General features: G+C 32.9%; 1 protein-coding gene across 7 annotated transcripts; it reads right to left on the bottom strand.

Moving 5' to 3' along the window:
* Positions 1 to 1729: 1729 nt before the first annotated feature.
* On the bottom strand, positions 1730 to 18891 carry Nc73EF (oxoglutarate dehydrogenase Nc73EF). Of its 7 annotated transcripts, none has more exons than XM_018444908.1 (17): positions 18815 to 18891; positions 12760 to 13014; positions 12345 to 12554; positions 8845 to 8947; positions 8141 to 8203; positions 6781 to 7036; positions 6263 to 6497; positions 5981 to 6160; positions 5559 to 5739; positions 5203 to 5483; positions 4807 to 5035; positions 4315 to 4593; positions 3946 to 4124; positions 3273 to 3707; positions 2999 to 3153; positions 2391 to 2528; positions 1730 to 1949 (listed from the first exon to the last, which is right to left on the bottom strand). In XM_018444908.1, exons 2-17 carry the CDS (start codon positions 13006 to 13008, stop codon positions 1850 to 1852), a joined length of 3273 nt encoding a protein of 1090 aa, XP_018300410.1. In that variant the 5' UTR covers positions 13009 to 13014; positions 18815 to 18891; the 3' UTR covers positions 1730 to 1849. The 7 variants fall into 7 exon arrangements, with proteins under 7 accessions (XP_018300410.1, XP_018300411.1, XP_018300412.1 ...); XM_018444909.1 differs by lacking the exon at positions 18815 to 18891 and adding an exon at positions 15868 to 16037 and having other exon boundaries at positions 12760 to 13016; XM_018444910.1 differs by lacking the exons at positions 8141 to 8203; positions 8845 to 8947 and adding an exon at positions 10384 to 10504.
* Positions 18892 to 19733: the final 842 nt, after the last annotated feature.

Below are 19733 nucleotides of genomic sequence, written 5' to 3'. Positions count from 1 at the left end.
TATCAACATAGTGCACTCTTAACGTTCTGAAAAAAAATCTACACAATATAAGCTACGTTTTCTACCTATTATTTTTCAAAGAACTATTTCGAAGGGGCAAAATTGATCACGACACGTGGAGACGATGAGACAATTTAATTCAATCAGCAATAATACACTACAATAATATCGGGTGTAATATCAGTGGTGTTTACTAAATAAAATTTTTTAATGTCAAACATTATTTGTTTGACAGAAAATGTTTTAAGCACATCGTGTTCCGTGTATTATTGTTACAATTACGCATATATGACGAATACAACGGATAGGAACAAATAGAACGATAGGTATTGTGGCTTTTGTTGAACTAACAATATCGTGCTAGATCAATAGAGATATCACATAACTATCATTTTGTAAGGTATCAAGTAAAATAACAAGACTACTTTCTTGTCACCGACTGCTTTTCGACAATACGAAAAGAATATTACAAGGCTCTCTTTTGATCAGCGCAAAGATCATGCAGCCATAGCGTCTCAAAATTTCTTCGTGCATCCCATTTTTCAAACGATCCAGATAGAAGAATATTAAATATTACGCACTTTCGCTACGCTACACACGCGGCCACGCGAGCCACGGTTTTTTTTCGGTTAAATTATTATTAAAATTAATTCCTAAACGCTAGATATTACTAATTTGTCTTCCACTCTCAACATTTTTTTTACTGAGAGCTGTATCCGTCGACACTGTCCATGGGGTAGCACTAGGGCCTCGGTCGCGACACGCATTCAAGTTTAAACCAAGATCAAAGAACCGAGTTCGATGTACTTCTATTACTGGCACCTAATGCCGTGTCAGTACAACCGAAGCCAAGCAGACAGAGATATACATATCTCGAAGGATTAGTGCTACGTCACATTTCTTTTGCGTTGAGAACGCGTGTAATCCGCCAATCATTTAATTTTTTATAAAAATACAGCGACGATAAAAAGTTAAAGTGATTGGCAACAGTCTCATGGCGCATAAATAATTACTAGAGAAAAAAAATTGGCCATTATGTAACACATAGCCTTTTGCCATAGACAGTCTCTTCGGTTCGAAGTGTATTACAAGACTATACGTTACTACACGTTAAAATGTACGCGCTGCGTAACATTGCATAAATTAATAATACTTTCCCTTTCTGTAAAATCTTATCGACTTCACAAAATTAATTTAGAATTAAAGTACGAACAGGCTGAAGTACAGAGAACAATGAACGCACAAATATTTCACGTTTACGTAGATCAATGGACTAGCAAGTTTCTCTTTTGTTTGTTTAAACAAACATATATATATATATCTACAAAACTGATATATACCTAAATTTTCAATAAACTCAATCACACGCATTAAGCATCATTCAGACTTACATGCAAAAACGCGCAAATTCAAGAAAAAAAAAGCATAAAATTCACATTCAAACATAGATAAAAGAATCAAATACACATGTAAATGAGTAATTGATTGAGACAGCATGAGCTAAAAGATAATATAAATTAATAATCAATATTCAAGTATATTAACTGAAAGTTATCACAGTTTAACCTGTGATAGCTGTGTGTATGTATACATACGTCAATAAAAAAAAGGAAAAATTAAGAAACAAGAAAAAAACTATATTTCAAATAAACGAGCGTGAAACATTTGTGCGCGCTACGAACTTAAATAGGGCTCGCCATTGTGTGCGAAGAAATCATTTAAACGGCTACGGTAATATAATCTCTGTTCTGTGGTGTATCGAGCAAGACAAAATTGTCGTAATGTATACATTAAAATATGAGAAAAATAAATAAACTTTCGGTTCTACATGTAGTGCCACAAAGGATCATTAAAAGTTGAGGGAGTCATCGAGCAACTGTTTGAGTTCTTTGAGATGTTGCATTTTGCTTCCAGTGGCGGGTGACGATGCAGTGGGACGTCCAGCGTACCTAAAACACCAATACAGATTGCTCAAAATATGAAAATTAGTTTTAAAATGTGATACAATTACAACATGGTGATACATACGCCAACAATATCAATCCTAACAAATAAAAAAGTAATAAACGATTTATTAATAAAAAAATTAATTAATAAAAAAATCTTTGAAATTACTGAAGTTCAAAGTGCAAATATTACTATAATGGCAGCAAATTTATATAATTTACCGCAACTTCATATATAATTATTTTATATAAAATAAAATATATTTTCATGTTTTAAATATAATTACAATATTATAAATTTTGTAACATAATCATAAATAGAAATAATATTTCAGTGATTCGTTCATGATTTTAAAATAAATGACTTATATCTAAATGAAAATTAATTTACAATAATTTTATAATAATCCAATCTTCCATCGACCATCTCGCCGACCATATTACCTCACTGTTCTTTGCTTTGGTTCCGTTGGTTCCATTGATTCTGTTGCCTGCGGCTTTGACACAGTTGTGGTTTCAATCGGTTTAGTCGACGAGAACAAACCGGCGAACCACCCTTGACCATTTGAGTTTGACGCGCTACTGCAACACGGCCCAAATTTTCATTTTATTTTGATAAAACATATAAAACGAAGTAAGCAAACGACTTTCTTTATCATTCATAAAGAGATAACTTATAAAAAGATAACAAAAATGCGTTATTCTCCAAATATGTACATCGATTGCGAAATTCGGCGTGTCGCAACAAAATAAAAAAGTGGGCCGTGTAAACAGTTAAAGATATAAAAAACTAAAACGCAATGTAACATGAGTGCATTCATACATATCCACACATACGTATATATTTCAGTGTTTTCGACTGCAGTGGATTTGAATCGATCCGAGATTGATCGAGTAAAGTTGATTGATTAAATAAAGTTTGATTGATTAAAGATCGTAAGTGATCTCGTCCAATCAAAAACCAAAATAAAACATATGACTTGATTAATCAACTACGAATCGATTCAAAGCCACTGCAGTTGAAAACGCTATCAATTTCTTTTGATACTTACACTACGTTTCGGATGCCGTTGAGCGCCGTGTGGAACCTAGGTTGCACGTAAGTCCATGCGCCTTGGTTCTTAGGCTCTTCCTGAGCCCAGATCAACTCCGCATTCGGATACTTAGCAGCCTCTATCTTGACGAGGTCGTACGGGAAAGGCGAGATCTACAGCAGAATCGATTAAAATATTGACATACATTGAATATTTATGATTAATTATATAATTAAATAAAATTTAATCAAACATGATTGATGATTGACTTATTCTAAAAATAACAACTGACCTGTTCCACTCTCGCAATTGCGATTTTGTCTTCCAATTTCCGTTCTGTGCGCGCTTTCTTCAGGTCATAGTAGACCTTCCCGGAGCAGAACAGCAGCCTCTTGACGCCGTTGGGATTCTGAGTCGACGTGCCTTCTTCAGGTATCACTCTGAGGAACTGCGTGTCTTCTAGCATCAGGTCAAAGTTAGACTTAGCCTCTGGATGACGGAGCAACGACTTTGGTGTCATCAGGATCAATGGTTTCCTGAACGGTAATGCAATTTGCCGTCGCAGAATGTGGAAATAATTCGCTGGTGTGCTGCAGTTGGCGACGATCCAATTACTATCATGTAACTGACGAACAGCAAACTCTTCACTTTCCGGTGGGAAATAATCCGGATCGTCGGCAGACATTTGAAGAAACCGTTCCAAACGAGCACTAGAATGCTCGGGACCCTACGAAGAAAAAGAAAGAGAGTGCGAATTTGAAATCAATAAATAAATTATATTATTGTTAACGATTGTCGGGTTGATTTATATGTATACCTCGGTTATACAAGATTAGAGAATTGAAGATTATGTGAGTGAATATGAGGTGAATGGTAACCGGTTTCCATGTCATATTTCAAGAAGTAAATTATATATCAAGGATTAAATTATATCGTAAAGTAATTTAATGATTTTGTGGATTTACCATTCCTTCAAGACCGTGCGGTTGCAACATGACAAGACCGGATTGTCTAACCCACTTAGCTTGACCGCTGCTGATGAACTGATCAATTATACATTGCGCCGTATTGTTAAAGTCTCCGAATTGAGCTTCCCAGCACACCAACGCATTAGGATTCGTCATAGAATAACCCAGTTCAAATCCTATAATTACAATTATTTTAATATGAAAAAATTATGAAGCACTTAATACATACGGTATATTTCGAAATACGTATACTAACAGTATTAAAAATTTATAATTCACATTATAAGTGTTATAGATTTTCAGTACAGTTACTACATTGAGAACGTATTTATAATTATATCAGAATTGTAAAAACTATAATCTTACCGAGAACACCAAATTCAGACAAAGAACTGTTGCACACTGTGTAAGGTGCCTGATCAGGATACAAGTAGCAGAGTGGCCTATAAGTCGCCTTATCTACAGTCTGGTGATGTAATACGTGATGCCTGTGAGAGAATGTGCCTCTCTCCACGTCCTGACCTGACAAACGAACATGAATACCTTCCTTAAGGAGAGATCCGAAAGCCATAGCTTCGCCAAGAGCCCAGTCGACAGTTCTAGCCTCAATCATCTCCATGCGAGATTTCAAAATACGCTCGATACCTGTAATAAAATAATTGCCATGTTTTTCCTAACGCTATTGTATAAATTATGTATTGCTACATAAATTACTATATAAATTTTGTAAATATATTTTTATAAATTTGTAGTTTTAATTTTTTATTATGTTTTATTTTGGGCTTTTTTAAATTTAATATATCTTTTTATTAGAGAAAAAATATTACCACATTCATCTTTTAACGCTACTCTACTCACCTTTGTGGATGACAAATTCAGCAGCATTCGGTGGCGGCGATGAGAATTTCTTTCCAATATGTATGAGCGTGTCTTCCTTGATACCAGTAGGCGAAACCTTCAACGGATCTTTTCCTTCGAAGAAACCTGACCATGGTGAATCCAACCAATCTTTGTACTTAATGTGTGTTTCCTGCCTAGCATTGTTATAGGCCTCCTCGCAGATCTTTTCGTACTTGGCTTTGACATCCTAAAGAATAGTCGCTTTTATATTGCAAAAGTAATTATATAAAATATTCACTATGAAACGAAAGCCTCATACATTTGAGCTGAATGTTTATTTCCTAGTTGTGTATTCATGTAACAGTCTTAAAGACATTTAATATAAAATATATTATGTACATGAAACTATCGTACCTCAACTTCCGCAGGAGTGACGACATTATTGTCGATGAGCGAGTTGGCATACTTGTCAAGGGCTGACAAAGTGTTCTTGATCTTACGATACATCAGAGGCTGAGTGAACATCGGTTCGTCAATCTCATTGTGGCCATTGCGTCTGTAGGAGACCAAATCGATCACAACATCCTTGTGGAAGGTAGCCCTCCATTCCGCCGCAACTTTACACACGTGCATCACGGCTTCGGGATCATCGGAATTCACATGGAAGATGGGTGCGTTCACTACTCGAGCCACATCTAATAAATAAATTCGTGATAATTACTGCTATTAGAAAAAAAAAAACAATTCTGTTTTAACCAGTAAATACCAACCAGTGCAATACGGCGACGATCGTGAATGCCTCGGATCGGTGGTAAAACCGATCTGATTATTCACAACAATATGAATAGTGCCGTGGGTGGTGTAATCAGGCAGGTCAGATAAATGCATTGTTTCGAAGACAATACCTTGACCGCAGAACGCAGCATCTCCGTGAAGAAGAATGGACATGACCTAGAGAGAATACACATAATTATATTCATCAAAATGAATATTTATACACATAATCACGATTATATAGTTGCACCATGTTATTGGACACCTAAAAAAATCAAAATAATATTTAATCATTTTAATAATTATTTAATCTCATAATTCAAATTTTAAAGTCGTTTTTCTTTATTTAGTTTTCGCTCATTGCCACCTAATTATAAAAAGTATTCAAGGTACAATTTTGTTTATACATAATGCTTACTTTTTTGCCTTCGCCATCGCCACGGTAGAATTGCTCGGCGCGTGTTTTGCCTTGAACCACCGGATCTACGGCCTCCAAGTGCGATGGATTTGCAACCACGGCCAGACGAATATTCTTATTCGTCACTCGATTAAGACGTTCTATGTAAGTGCCCAAATGGTATTTCACATCGCCAGAACCCTGGAATCACTTTACCGTTAGCAGCAATCTCGGATCAATAAACTAGCCGCGATAGCAAAATACACTTTCTATAGTTAAAAACACGATTCGTTTTATGCTTACATCATCAGCGGCTTCGAGAGCAGCAAATTGTGTGAAAATTTGACTCAGTGGCTTACGACAGACATTAGCGAGAACATTGAGACGACCACGGTGAGGCATACCCATGACAATCGACTCGACTCCCAATTCCGTGGACTTATCAATCACTTGCTTCATAGCTGGAATTAAAATTTCGCAACCCTCCAAACCGAATCTCTTCTCTGAGGACCATTTGCGTGCCAAGAATGCTTCGAATCTGTGATTTAGATTAAAAGACATTTGCTAGCTATATCTCTTAGACACTAAGCAAATATGTGAGAAACTGAATTCCATACTTTCGCAAGTCAATTTAGCATAATTTTTCTTTAAAAAGGTATTTTAGAAAAAATTCTATTTGAGTATAAATTATGACAAAGATTAAAATAAAAAAAAAAATAAAAACAGAATAAAGACTAAATACTTCGATTTTCCTGAAAATTTTCAACTTCAAAGCTAGAACTTTTTTTTTAAATTTATATAATTAGTGCCGATGTTATTACCCGGTTGCACGTGTCAATCTGGCTAAAATAAGTCTCTTCTCGTCATTCGTCATTTCCATGATTCCGGGTGTTTCCATCTTTTGCCTGATCCAATTGCATTGCTCCAAAGAGTTAATGAACATGAATTCGACACCGATGTGACCGCAGTAAGCCGCCTCGAGCCGTTTCAGGATCTCACGCAACGGTAATGATTTCTCCTTACCGCCGATAAATGTGGTGGATGGCAATTTGAAAACACGATCCATGTCCGACTCCTCTGTATTAATCATTTAAAATGAAAAATACATACGTTTTACAAATAAGCACTGATAATTAAAAAATGTTACAGTTCTTATATACTTATACACAGTCAGATGTTTAAGTATATCGCGCATTTATATTCGTATTCATTTAATATAAAATAATCCATTTAGAGTATATATATATATATAAAATTATATAAAAACAAAATGTAATTGTATAGGTTGAACTACTGAAATGTACTTTTTTTAATTTGTTCTGTTTAAAACTGATACTGAAAATGTGTCTTTAAAACTTTATTTTCAACAGGAATTTCTTTCTTGTAGTAAAAACCGAATAATTATTTTTAATTTAAAAAATATTTAATATACATCGCATATATATAAATATTTCTTTAATAGATACAATATTTACATACTGCAAAATATCTGCTGAAACGAACATGCAGTATATTTTGGAAGATATGTAAGGATATTGATGGTCACAACATATCACTATACGCACGACAGTGCAAACAAATACGAAACTGAAAGAAAAACAAAGTTCTTTGATGCAAAAGAAAAGCTGTGAGCTTAAGTAAAGCATCGTTAGTTCAAACAACAACCACCATTAAATCAATCATTTGAAAATGTTTCAAACAAACTAAAAAGATGTAATCAAAAATATACAGCAAAGAAGGCAATATAAACATGGTAAGAACACAACATAGATAAAAAGAAAAAAATACGTATTAGAAAAATTTCGAAGATAATATACGCAACACTTCGATTTAACAGAGAGAAGGAGAGAAAGACAGAGAAAGGAAGAAGAAACAAAACTATAGTTTTCTTTTTTAAGTTTTACATCCGTATTCATAGTCCATCTATTGTATTAAGATATTCGTAACTCGATACTCAAATGTCCCTCCTGTACGGACGTTTGAAAACTAGCTGTTGTCTGCGAACATCTTTATATAGTCGAGATACAAGTTTATGCAGAAGAACCCAAGCACCTGTATATATAGGCTTTCGACCGAAAATTATTTGATTCAGTGTAAACCCAAAATAAACCAGTGCCTCCCAATATACTAGCATAAGTAGAGCTTTACGGGAAAGTCCCGTTCTGGGTGGCGACTACATACTTTGCATTAGGACAGCTACTCGGTATTGAAGTTGCTGCGAGAAAGTAGTGCGTGGTCTCTTCCCTGTGGACATTAGACTCAAACTCAACGATCGGATCGAAATTGATCCCAAGGATTCAGGATTCTTTACCTGCTGCATACTTATTCGTAATAAAACGAGAAATTTAGTAAATTAAACCGATAAATCTAGAGATCCCTGATTATATAAATATTAAATTAAACATGTTGCACACTACCTCTTTCAATAATATCTTTTTTGATACCAGTGATACCAAACCAACAGTTTGCTTGCGAGTAAAGAAAATAAAAAATAAATATAGTTATGAAAAAGTGCTATACTAAAAGAATTATAAGCGATAAACTAATATACTAACATGGTGAATTGTAACGCGAAGAAAAACTTTATATTATGTTTCCACTTGTGTATAAATTAGTTGAAAGAATGAAATATTCACTCACCCACATTTAAATTAAATATGAGAGAAGAAATTAAATGCAATAGCAGCCAGTAAATAAATTTTATACGGAAAATTAATAGATGAGAACATACTCGAAGATATATAGCCGCGATTACATCATTATTGTTTAGTATTCGATAATAAGTCGATTACTAGTTTTCAAATGCATCGATGATGCATTTTTGTTCGAGAATAATTTTTTTTACTCTCCTCTATTTACGCAGAAACACGTTTAATTAAGCTTACCGAATGAATAATGGGTATAGAGCAATTCTTGCGGATGTCTATCATCAAGATCAGCGCTGTTGATGCCGAGTGGATCCAATTTAGCGATATGATGGCCACGAATCTGTCAATTTAATGCCACATTCATGCGAACCAAATAATTTTCAAATTCTCATTTGATTTAAGTATATTTAATCAAAATATAAATTACTGTGCTTGATGTTGTACTCAAAGAATGTGCATTATGACATAGATAATACATAGTATTCGATGCAAGCTATCGTCATGCTCTTTAAGAAAACATCATCACAGTAATTAACATTAAATATGCACAACATGAAGCTAATATCTTAACTTGTAAATGTGTTATCTGCTCCTTAGCTTCCCTATTATTAATGCGTTATATTTGTTTAATTATGCGTTATATTTAATTTAATTAAAGATATAATAATAATAACAGTGTCTGCTCAAACATCCCCTTATTTATCGTAACTCACACAAGAAAAAATAATCGCGTGCAGTATGTTAGTGTATACAAATTTTATAAAGACAAGCATACTAGACGAAAAATATGTGCAGGTGTCCAAAAGCAATACATATACAATAACATATACAAATCATACATGCAAAAAATCAACATAAATTTCTTTATTCTTACCTCCAACGTTTTACTCGTATATTATTGGGCAATGTACATATATATTTATCTATTTTTACTTTCTGTCAAATATAAACGCGATGAATGCATAATGATAAATGTCATACTTGAATAAATGCCTGCATGTATATGGATATTCGAATTATGTATATAGATATTCGAAATCCGCTTAGATAATCGATTATTATGAAAAGATGAGACGTATTCATTTTTATGATTCCTAAAACAAGTACAATGCTTTTCCAAACATTTTCAGTATCAGTGTAAGTCTGCCACAAGGTTGCCTTCTCTTTTGCAGTACATAATATTTAGTTTTGTATAATTCTTTCGAACTATTAGGAATACATTAATTATAAGGTATTTTCAATGAAAAAACAAAAAACTTAAAAAATATAATTTCCAAAAACACAAAAAAATAATAAATTGTTATTTTTTATTTTACTTTGTTTAGATATTACTTCAATATAATTTTGAAATACGTTCCATACGTTGTAGAGAAAATCATTAAGATTGTTTTACAATTATGTCGCCTAAAATTGCATCAAAATTACAAATAATCTTTGTAATTATTTTCTAAAGACTCTTGAAATTTTATCTAAAGTAGAAAAATTCTATTTTATAATCCTTAGAATTTTATCTAAAATTAAAAAAATTTTTCAGCTAGTAAGATGTTAATATGCAAAGGCTATGATTGTATGAAATGATAATATTGAATGTATATCGGGAAGATGTTTCAAATAAAATTACAGTAAACATGAGCCGAGTAATTTATGGCTCTATGTACGTATTTTATACATCAAACCAAGTATAATGCGATTCTCATATACGTATGGCACGTATGGCAAGAAAACGCGTCTTTAAAACAAAAGCCCGTGGAAAATGCTTAGGAAGAAAAATCTTACCAAGCATATACTGTCGCAACACTTGTTCTGGAGATCCTTTGCGAGCTGCATAATGAGTGTGTATCAGGTCTGTTTGCATAATACCCAGTGGATCCAGATCGGCAACTAAATGACCTCGGGCCTATACGCCAATAATTCCGAAAAAAACCTCACATTTATATAAACTGTGTCTATTCTCACAACTACACTGTACACACATAGTTACAATATAGAAAAAAAAGAAAAAAATACAGCGGCTATATACAGAAAAATTAGCAAACAAATATACCAATTATATTTACTTATAGCATACACTAACACATATTATTGATATTTATTGCAACAATGTGAAGGAATGGATTTTGTTTATCTCATGATTATAATTTCACTACAGTAAATGAAAATAGAATCATTGCTATAACAAATATAATTATCACAGTTTTAATAAAATAATTAGAAATAGCGTGCTGCTTCCTTGATAGAAACATCTAAATGTATATTGAGAAGGAAAGAGATAAGGCTATAAAAAATCATAATTTAAAAAATCCTATTATTTTTGTTGGAAAAAATATAAAGATGCAAGACATGCTTGAGATAGAAGATGCAGTGAGCCACTAGTATAGTCATACAAGAAGTGAGGCTATTATACAATATTCATAATCTTTGCTATTTGTATTCAATACACTTATCATGTGTTAATACTTGAGACAAACATAATGTCAGAAAATTTGGAAACACACATGATAGCCCCTTAACATTAAGCAAAAATAAATAACAAAAAAACATTCCACGTCTCAAACCATAGACATATTGACGCATAAAGTTTATAATCGCGCAAAGTACATAAATATAAATTCTAACACATTCATGTTATCTCGACCAAAAGACATTCTTATCTGTTCCATGGAAATGAAACTGGGACACAAAAAATTCTAAAATATTTCGTTCAATAGAATTTAAAATGTATTTTATGCATAGCTTCATAGAGAATAAAATGTATTTATATGTAAATTTCATTGAACAAAACGTAAGTACGCTGTATCAATGCATGCCATAGCAATTTCCGTAATATATGAATACATTTCAAACACACAGTAAGAAATAGCTTTCGTTTTAAAAATGGCAAAGCAAAAGAGAATTCGTATAACTTTTTTATCGCAACATTTTTTAAAACTACAATCAACTACAAATACTAACCGATATTTATAGTCGTAGTTTTTATTTCAAAACTATCTTAAGTGCATTCCTAAAATGTCAAACTATAAACCAATCATTAATGTCCATTTTTACTAATATAGATTAACTTTAATCTCACTTAATTTTTTTTTTAATTGTTAGAACTAAAAAAAGATAAAAAGTAAGTCAAACTAAAATTGAAGTTATTAATATTATTTAATACATTATAGTGATTTATATTGGTAAAAGCGGACATGAGACATATTAGCAGCTTAAGATATTATTAAGACGGTCTTGAAATAAGAACCAACTATGAAAATATCCCTTTATACCTTTGAGATATTGCTGTTATATATTTATATTCTTATTCATGCAGCTTTTAATGGAATTTAGTATGATTCAAAAGCAGATTTCTCCAGATTCCCATTTAATTTATTAAATGTTATATAATAATAAAAGAATACTATTTTACATTACATTATTATTTATAGATAATAGAGATAGGAGCAGAAATTTATTAAAAAATAATATTTTTATATAATTAAAGTGTAATAACCAATATTAAAAAGCAATTTTTACTATAATTAATTATCATTTTGTTACTCAAGAAATATACGTCTGAATAAAATAATCTTCTTGCAAACAAAAATAATACAAGTAATAATAATTACGTGAATTATTAATCACTCTTATATATTGTTCATAAACTTACACACGATAAATTATCATGTCCAAAATATGTACTTGTTTGCAAGAGTAGCACATCTATATTCATTACCAGGAGTAAAGCAAACAAAATATCATACCTGATAAGAACGAATGATAGCTTGCACCGCTAGATGGTCGTCAATAATTTTTTCATTAACAGGCGCCTGACCGAGTTGCGTTCCGCCACCCAGGGGCAACAACGCTCCGAGTGGTACTTGGTTGTAACTTGGAGCGAGGGATGGTGGTGCCTGATATGCGAATCCTGGGGCAGCTCCAGCGGTGCTGTTTCGAAAGAAGGAATCCCATGACTACAAATAAACAAGAGCAAAATAAATTTAAGGAAAATCTTTCCATCTATAATATAAACAAACGACACAATTAAATAGCTCTTAAAAGAAAAAACGATAAAAATAATAAATAGACACTCTTTTTATCTTTCATCAGGCTTTAATTAATTTCTCCTAAAAAAATTGATTTGAATCTTTGTGCGAAGATGCATTTATATTTACTTACCACGTGCACACTGTTCGGATCTTGCAGCCACGCGTTGTACATCTCTTCCACGTAAGAGCTGGTGCTGCCGTTCAAGAAAGGCTCGGTTGCTACTCGGCTGTTGTATTTGCGCGCGGGCTCCGTGAAAATCAACTGGCTGGTCCTAGTCAATGGATGACTACGGACCACCCAGGATGCGTATCTTTCGGGGCCGCATATCCGCGGCGCCAAAGGGGCCAGCGTACTGAATACTGTCCTTGCTTTATACATTTTCACCTGGAACATGACACGGCAGGTCATTCAATGCCTTATCTTGCTTCATATCGTCGATAAAGAAGAGATGTAAATAAATTAATGAAACTGCGTAAACATAGTTACCGATAAGGCATACTCAAATTTTATGCGTCATTTAAATATCTGAAGTAACTAAACGGATATGCGATATCTCAAGATCGCAATTGCATTTTAATTAAACAAAGTTTCAAATGCCATGCCCGGTCATGAGGCATTAATGAGAATATTAACATTGATAAGCACAGTGGCAACGTATGTTAAGCAAATTTGATACATTCACAATCTGATTTTATCTACTATAGTCTGTCGTCTTATCATTGTTCTCATTGCATCATTGAAATTCTAGACTTTACCTGCGTATCATCCATTGATTGATTACTAAGAAATGCGGAGAATATCAAAGGTGCATTTTGCAATTGTGTAAGCATGATTAATGCATTTAACTGTTCTTATATATTGCAATATATATGTATATGTGCGCTTGTTTATGCACAGGTTAAATAAAACTTCACTCGATATATGTATAGACATATATCGTGTTCATAGAATTCGTTATACTGTATCTTAGCATGTAAATATAATTGCGTCATTAGACGTAATACATCGAAATTAAAATACAATCAATATTCATGAAAGTAATTCAATGAAATGTAACTTTACCATAAAGTATTGTACAATTTCACGAAAAAAAAATTCAATAAAAGATTATTATATAAAATTATTTCAGGAAATATACTTATCATTGATATATTCAAATAATGCTTATAATAAATAAATGTACCACGCGCTTTAAAGGGGGATCAGAAGAGTTTAAAATTTCGAAAAATTGAACTTTTTGTTTTTTATTCTAATAGTGTGACTTTTTAAGAATATTTTCCTGATTTTTTTTTTTAGAAAATCCACAAAATTGAGCTCAGAAGACCAAAAAAAATAGAAGACGATAATGGAAATTATATACAAGGGACCCCCATCGGAATTCCTCGTATTTCTATTGTTCTCTATGAAGCTATGCTCGACTCTAAAAAAAGGAATGATTTACAGAATTCGGTACACAGTATATTTGTTATCATAAATATTGAGGTGTTACTATTCTATTTTTAAGAACTGGCCAGTTTCCAGATTGCGTAACAATGTTCGAGAAAAAATGCAATGAAACTTGTCACAGCAAAACATTGTGTTTTTAATTTTTCAAACGAAAGAAATAATTTATTTTTTTTTAAATAATTTTTTTATTTAAAAAATTTTATTAAAAAATATCATATATAATTTTATTAAAAAATAACTAAAGATATAAGCAATCAATTTCTGCAAAATTTCAGTTAATTCTAATTTAAAAAAAATTATGTTAAAGTTGTAAGTCCAAGTAAAAATACTAATTACACAATTTACGACGTTTTAAATTGCACTAAATATTTAGTGCAACTCAATAGTATAACCTATTTTTCGTTACTCACGGCAGCACTTTTCACGCCAAATATTAATATCATAAAACACAAAATTTATAACTCATTCATATAATACAACATTCTTATAATTTTGACGTTTTGTCGCAGCATATCTTAAATGCTTCGGAGAGAAAATTACAATAAATTAAAAAATATTATTGAGAGAACACATATTTCCTGTACACTTCTGTGTGTAAATATAAAATTGCATGTGTCAACAAATTTTCACGACAATACATTTGTAGTGATGCGCAAAATATTATCTAAAGCACTTCCTTTAAAAAGTAAAGATTAGAAAGCATAGTACACAAGTACTACAATCCAAAGTTTGCATTATCAAGACTTCGCGTAGTTCTAGATAAGCTTTGATAAATGCCAGAAACGCGTATAATAGTGAGTCTAACAATGAGTTAAAATACTTTGAAATATTGCTTTTTCTTAACATAAAAAAAAATGTTTCTTCTAAAAAAAGAATCTTATTATTGTTTCAAGCCAGACAGTCAAAAATTTTAATTAAAATAATAAAATATACATACTTGATTATATAATTTAATTTTAATTGTAACGCAATGTCAGTTTATTATTTTTATTTTTCTGTTGATGTGAACTATTGTCGATTTTAAAAAATAAGATGAGATCACTTTTATATCAATCAAATGATGCTAATTTTACATATGAACCACATCAAATAATAGGGAATACAGAAATAACCGATACGTTTCACTGGATACTGTAATCTGACCGAATACTTCGACAACTTATGTAATATTATTTGTTTTTACTTGTTATTATTTGTTTATTGAAAATGATCCGATCGGCGTCGAAATGTTTTTACAAATATTAAATATTCTTTAAATTTTAATTGGCTCGTAACCCTTCTTTTATTTATTGATTTATTCTTATTGAGCTATATTATTAATTTATTTTAATTAAAATAGTTGTATATTTATGGAATATTTACTAAATATTTATGAATACATATTAACTCGAAATCTTGAGAGCTTTTAACGTATGAAAGTAATTGCGACTAGAATATTTCTCAATAATGTCTAAAATCATGTCTAAAATGACAAATATCATTTATTATTTATTTAACAGCAAAATCTCTAATTAGATCCTGCTTATCAATCGCGATAATTCACTTAGGGAGGCGGAACATCTGGCGTCACGTACGTATCCCTTTTTTCGAAGATTAGATTACAAGATAAAAAGACTATCAAGACAAGAGTAACGAGAAAGTAAGTAGAAAAAATTTGCAGATTAATTTTACTTCCTTTCACTTTAAACAGCATATAAAATCAGACAGTAAACTTAAGCAACGAAGGCGAGGCCATCGAGTACCGCTTTTTCTCCACAGTTGTATTCTTACGAAAGACACATGCAGCGTTTATCTTCAGTCCTATTCGTCTTCTTTTATTCGATGCTCAAAGTGTGTGGAAAATCGTGGAAAAAAAGATATAATCGAGAGGAATAACTCAAAGTCCTATTGACACACGCGATAAGACTGTCTGTCTCGAAATCCGTTTCGAGGCAATGCTGGCCTCGTTCAGGCACATGTGACTATCGGGAAAAACTGCGGGCTCTCCCCCGTCTCTTTACGTAGAGAACCTCCACGAGATCGCAATGACTGGAAGTGGGGAATACCTGATTGTCGTTTGCGCTCACGTCAGAAATGCAGATACGAACGCCGGTCCTGAGAACGCGACCCCGCTCCGTTACTTAAATATGTACACACCACGACAATCTTTGTAAGTCTGTTATGATAAAAGCAAATCAGCAAGTTACATATATAGTTACTGGTAAGTTTACTGATGAATTTATCAATAATAAAGTTGAAAGTCAAGATAATTAACATGTCTTTACTAAAGTAAATGTACATATTCTTTAATAACAGTATTAACAGTAACGTGTTCATTTTCGTTTACTCTTTTTTTAAAATCAAAAGTGCGTATATCAAATTACTTTACAGTGAATTAATTTACGCTTCACATTGTAACATATCGACGAAGACAATTTATCGCGCAAATTATACCTCAGATTACGCGCGTCCGTTTCTTCCAGCTATTTCCAGTTCTATCCGCTTGAATAATATGAATGAAAAGATAGAGGAGGAATTCGTATTAAGCTACAGATCTACATTTCTCCGGCCTCTTGCAATAAAACAAACATATTATCGTAATTTTTGAAAAAAGAAAAGAGAGAGAGAGAGATTTAGAAGTGAGAAGCTACCGGATCACGTGTATGATCTATTTATTTGTCAGAATTTTTGAGATAAGAAGGGAGTTGCAAAAAATTTTCAGATCACGAGTACTGTATCATCGACGATGATACAATACTTTTTTTCTCTTTCACAGATTCGAAAATCCTTCTCCAGGATTAAAGTATACACATTAATACGTGTTTGTCAGATGAAATTTATACCGAGAGAGAACGACAAAAAATTTTTTTATCGTTCTCGGCATAAATTTCACCTCACAAACACGTATTAACGTGTATACTTTAATCCTGGAGGATTTTCGAATCTGTGAAAGAGAAGAAAAGTATTTGTTATACAAAAATTACGATTGAATCGGTAATACAGACGGCTTTAGAATCGTCTTAAAAACCGTCAACCTAGGCAAATTTTTGGCGGTATAAAAAGGGCCCGGAGGTAATTGAAGAACTGACATTATCGACAATTGATATAAATTTGCTATTATTAACATAAATACTTAGCTAATACATTATTAAATTCATGATTTTTTATTACATAAATGCTCCATAAATAAATATGCATACTCGTAAAGTTATATCCTATGTCGCTGAAAAATTATAATTTTTTTTTCTCTGCAGTTATCGTCTTTGTTGATAATCAAACTTTGACGATAACAATGAAATTACAAATTTAAAGAAAAATCAAGTACTATTGAGTTTTAAATGCATATACACCGATAAACACGTCTACTAAATTAATAAATCATAAAATTAGTACATTATCAATTTTTTACTCTTAATTCAATATTAATAAGGACGCGAACTCCCGTAAGGATGTCAGTTTTAATAGTATCTCGTCGGTGACTATATCTATGAAGTGTATTTGCTGCCAGAACTTTTGAGAAAAGAGGGGGAGTTACGGGAAACTTCCGGGCCACGATCTTCTTCTATTTATTCAATAGGCCTGTTCTTTTTGACTGAATTTTTGCACCAGTTCATCTTTCTTCCTCTTTTTTCCTCCTGGAGAGAAAAGGAAGAAAGATGAACTGGCCTATTGTCAACATTTTTTAGAAGAAGAGGAATTGCAAGAAATCCAGATCACGTAAACGATCTATTTACTTTGCCAAAATTTTTGGAAAAAGGAGTTGCAAGAAACTTCCAGATCACGTCTACGATCTATTTACTCAATGGAATTTGTTAAAAGAAGGGGAATTGCGAAAAACTTCCAGACCACGTGTGTGACCTGTTTCTCTTGACAGCACGTGTCTACATTTACCGCGCTTTTACTCTTTTCTCTTTTCTCCCGTTCTCTCTCGGGACTGCGATAATCGTGCCGCTCAAATCTCACGACGACAGGAAGCCGGATGATGCAAGCATTCATACTTTTTTCTTTCAAAAGCAAAATTGTATCTTTGCGAGCGGAAGAAAGTCAAAGAACAGGAACACAAAACGTAAGACCCAAAACGACCGCCGTAGTTCGGGAAAAAAATTAGAAAAAATGAATGAAATCGAGGATGTTGAAGGAAAAAAAAATCAAACGCGTGTACAACACAACTGTAATAAAAAAAACCGACCGCTCTGACAAGTCGCTAACAAGAAACGAGAGTGCTAACGAAATTGCTAACAAGCCTTTAACGCCTATTAACGTCCTAATAATTCGCGGAAAATACGATGATTCACGTCACAATCTGTACCGTGAAGAGGAAGACTCGCGGGAGAGAGAACGCCGTACTAAACGATTAAATATGCATCTTAACCTACGAACTCGAACTCGCCCACGCCTCCCCTTCTCATCACAAAAGTGACGGGGGATTATGGGTTAGGATTTCATCACGAGGCGCGCGAGATCGAGACCGGGTGAATTCCTCATCACGAATGTTTTCCTCCTTTTTTTTTCGTTCCCTCTCGATAAGACTATATACAATATAAGACAAAATAGGTAAGGAGGATAGGGGGAGGCGCGAGATCGCGAAGTCAGGTGACTATTTTCGGTCCGTGGCGAATTTTTACGTAACCGAGTATAATCCCGTCGAACGACGCGATCGATCGGTCGACCGACCGGCGACAATCGTCGACGTCACCGGTCGACAGGAGACGCGACGCAATTCCGACAACATCGTCCGTCGGCCGGAAAGCTCACCTACCTGATGTTAAACGTAACGAGGGTCAAATACCGTCCACCATTTGCAACTCGATGCCACTCACTTCTCGCTTGCACTGGCTCTGCACACCGCCACTGTACGCTTCCCTAAAATACACTTCGCGAAGAGAACTCGAGCGCGACCTAGCGACAAAAAGTTCCCTCGCGGTCACGTGACAAAAGCGCGCGAATTGCTCGGGAAATCTCGAAATTTAAAATCCATTTTCGAGAAATATTTCGTGCGCGAGTTTGATCAAATTCCATTTTTTTTTATTAGTTTGTCGAATATCTGTATTATTTTGTTATGACGTAAATAGAGTTATTAATTTTTTGCTGTTTAACACATATGGGACAAAAATAGAATTTTGTTCTTTAAATTATTTCACTATTCAAATTAATTAGAATTTGGTCAAAGTGTCGCCATTTACCTCACTATAATTATTTTAGTTTAATTGTATCATAAATTAATAATAATAATAATGAGAAAGTCTGAATTCGCGATTCGAGAACAAATGTCACGAAACGACAAATTAAATTTTGAGATAAATTTGATTTTTGTAACTATTTGTGATGATTGCACTTCTTTTAATAAAATTTCAAAGTATACATACGAATTCTAATTATGGTTGTCGTTATTAAAATCAAAACTTTTACACTTTCGTTGTCAAACCATGTCAAACTGTGTAAAGGTTGAATTTGCCTCTTTATGAATTTTTCAAAACAAAGAAGAATGTGCGACAAGAGAACGATGTGATGTCCAACGTGTTGTGTAACTGTAACCTACGTATAATTTTTTTAATTTTATACATATATTTTGTATGTATATGTATTGTGAGACATAAATCATTATTTTTGAAACGAGAAAAACAGTGTAATTTAATGTAAATTTTGAATAATGCATGTGAAATTTGATTGTATATTAA

Source organism: Mycetomoellerius zeteki, unplaced genomic scaffold (assembly GCF_001594055.1).
Source record: "Mycetomoellerius zeteki isolate Tzet28-1 unplaced genomic scaffold, Tzet1.0 scaffold155, whole genome shotgun sequence".
Lineage (NCBI taxonomy): Eukaryota > Metazoa > Arthropoda > Insecta > Hymenoptera > Formicidae > Mycetomoellerius > Mycetomoellerius zeteki.
Note: the sequence above shows the minus strand (reverse complement) of the source record. Positions and strands in the feature narration are given on the sequence as shown.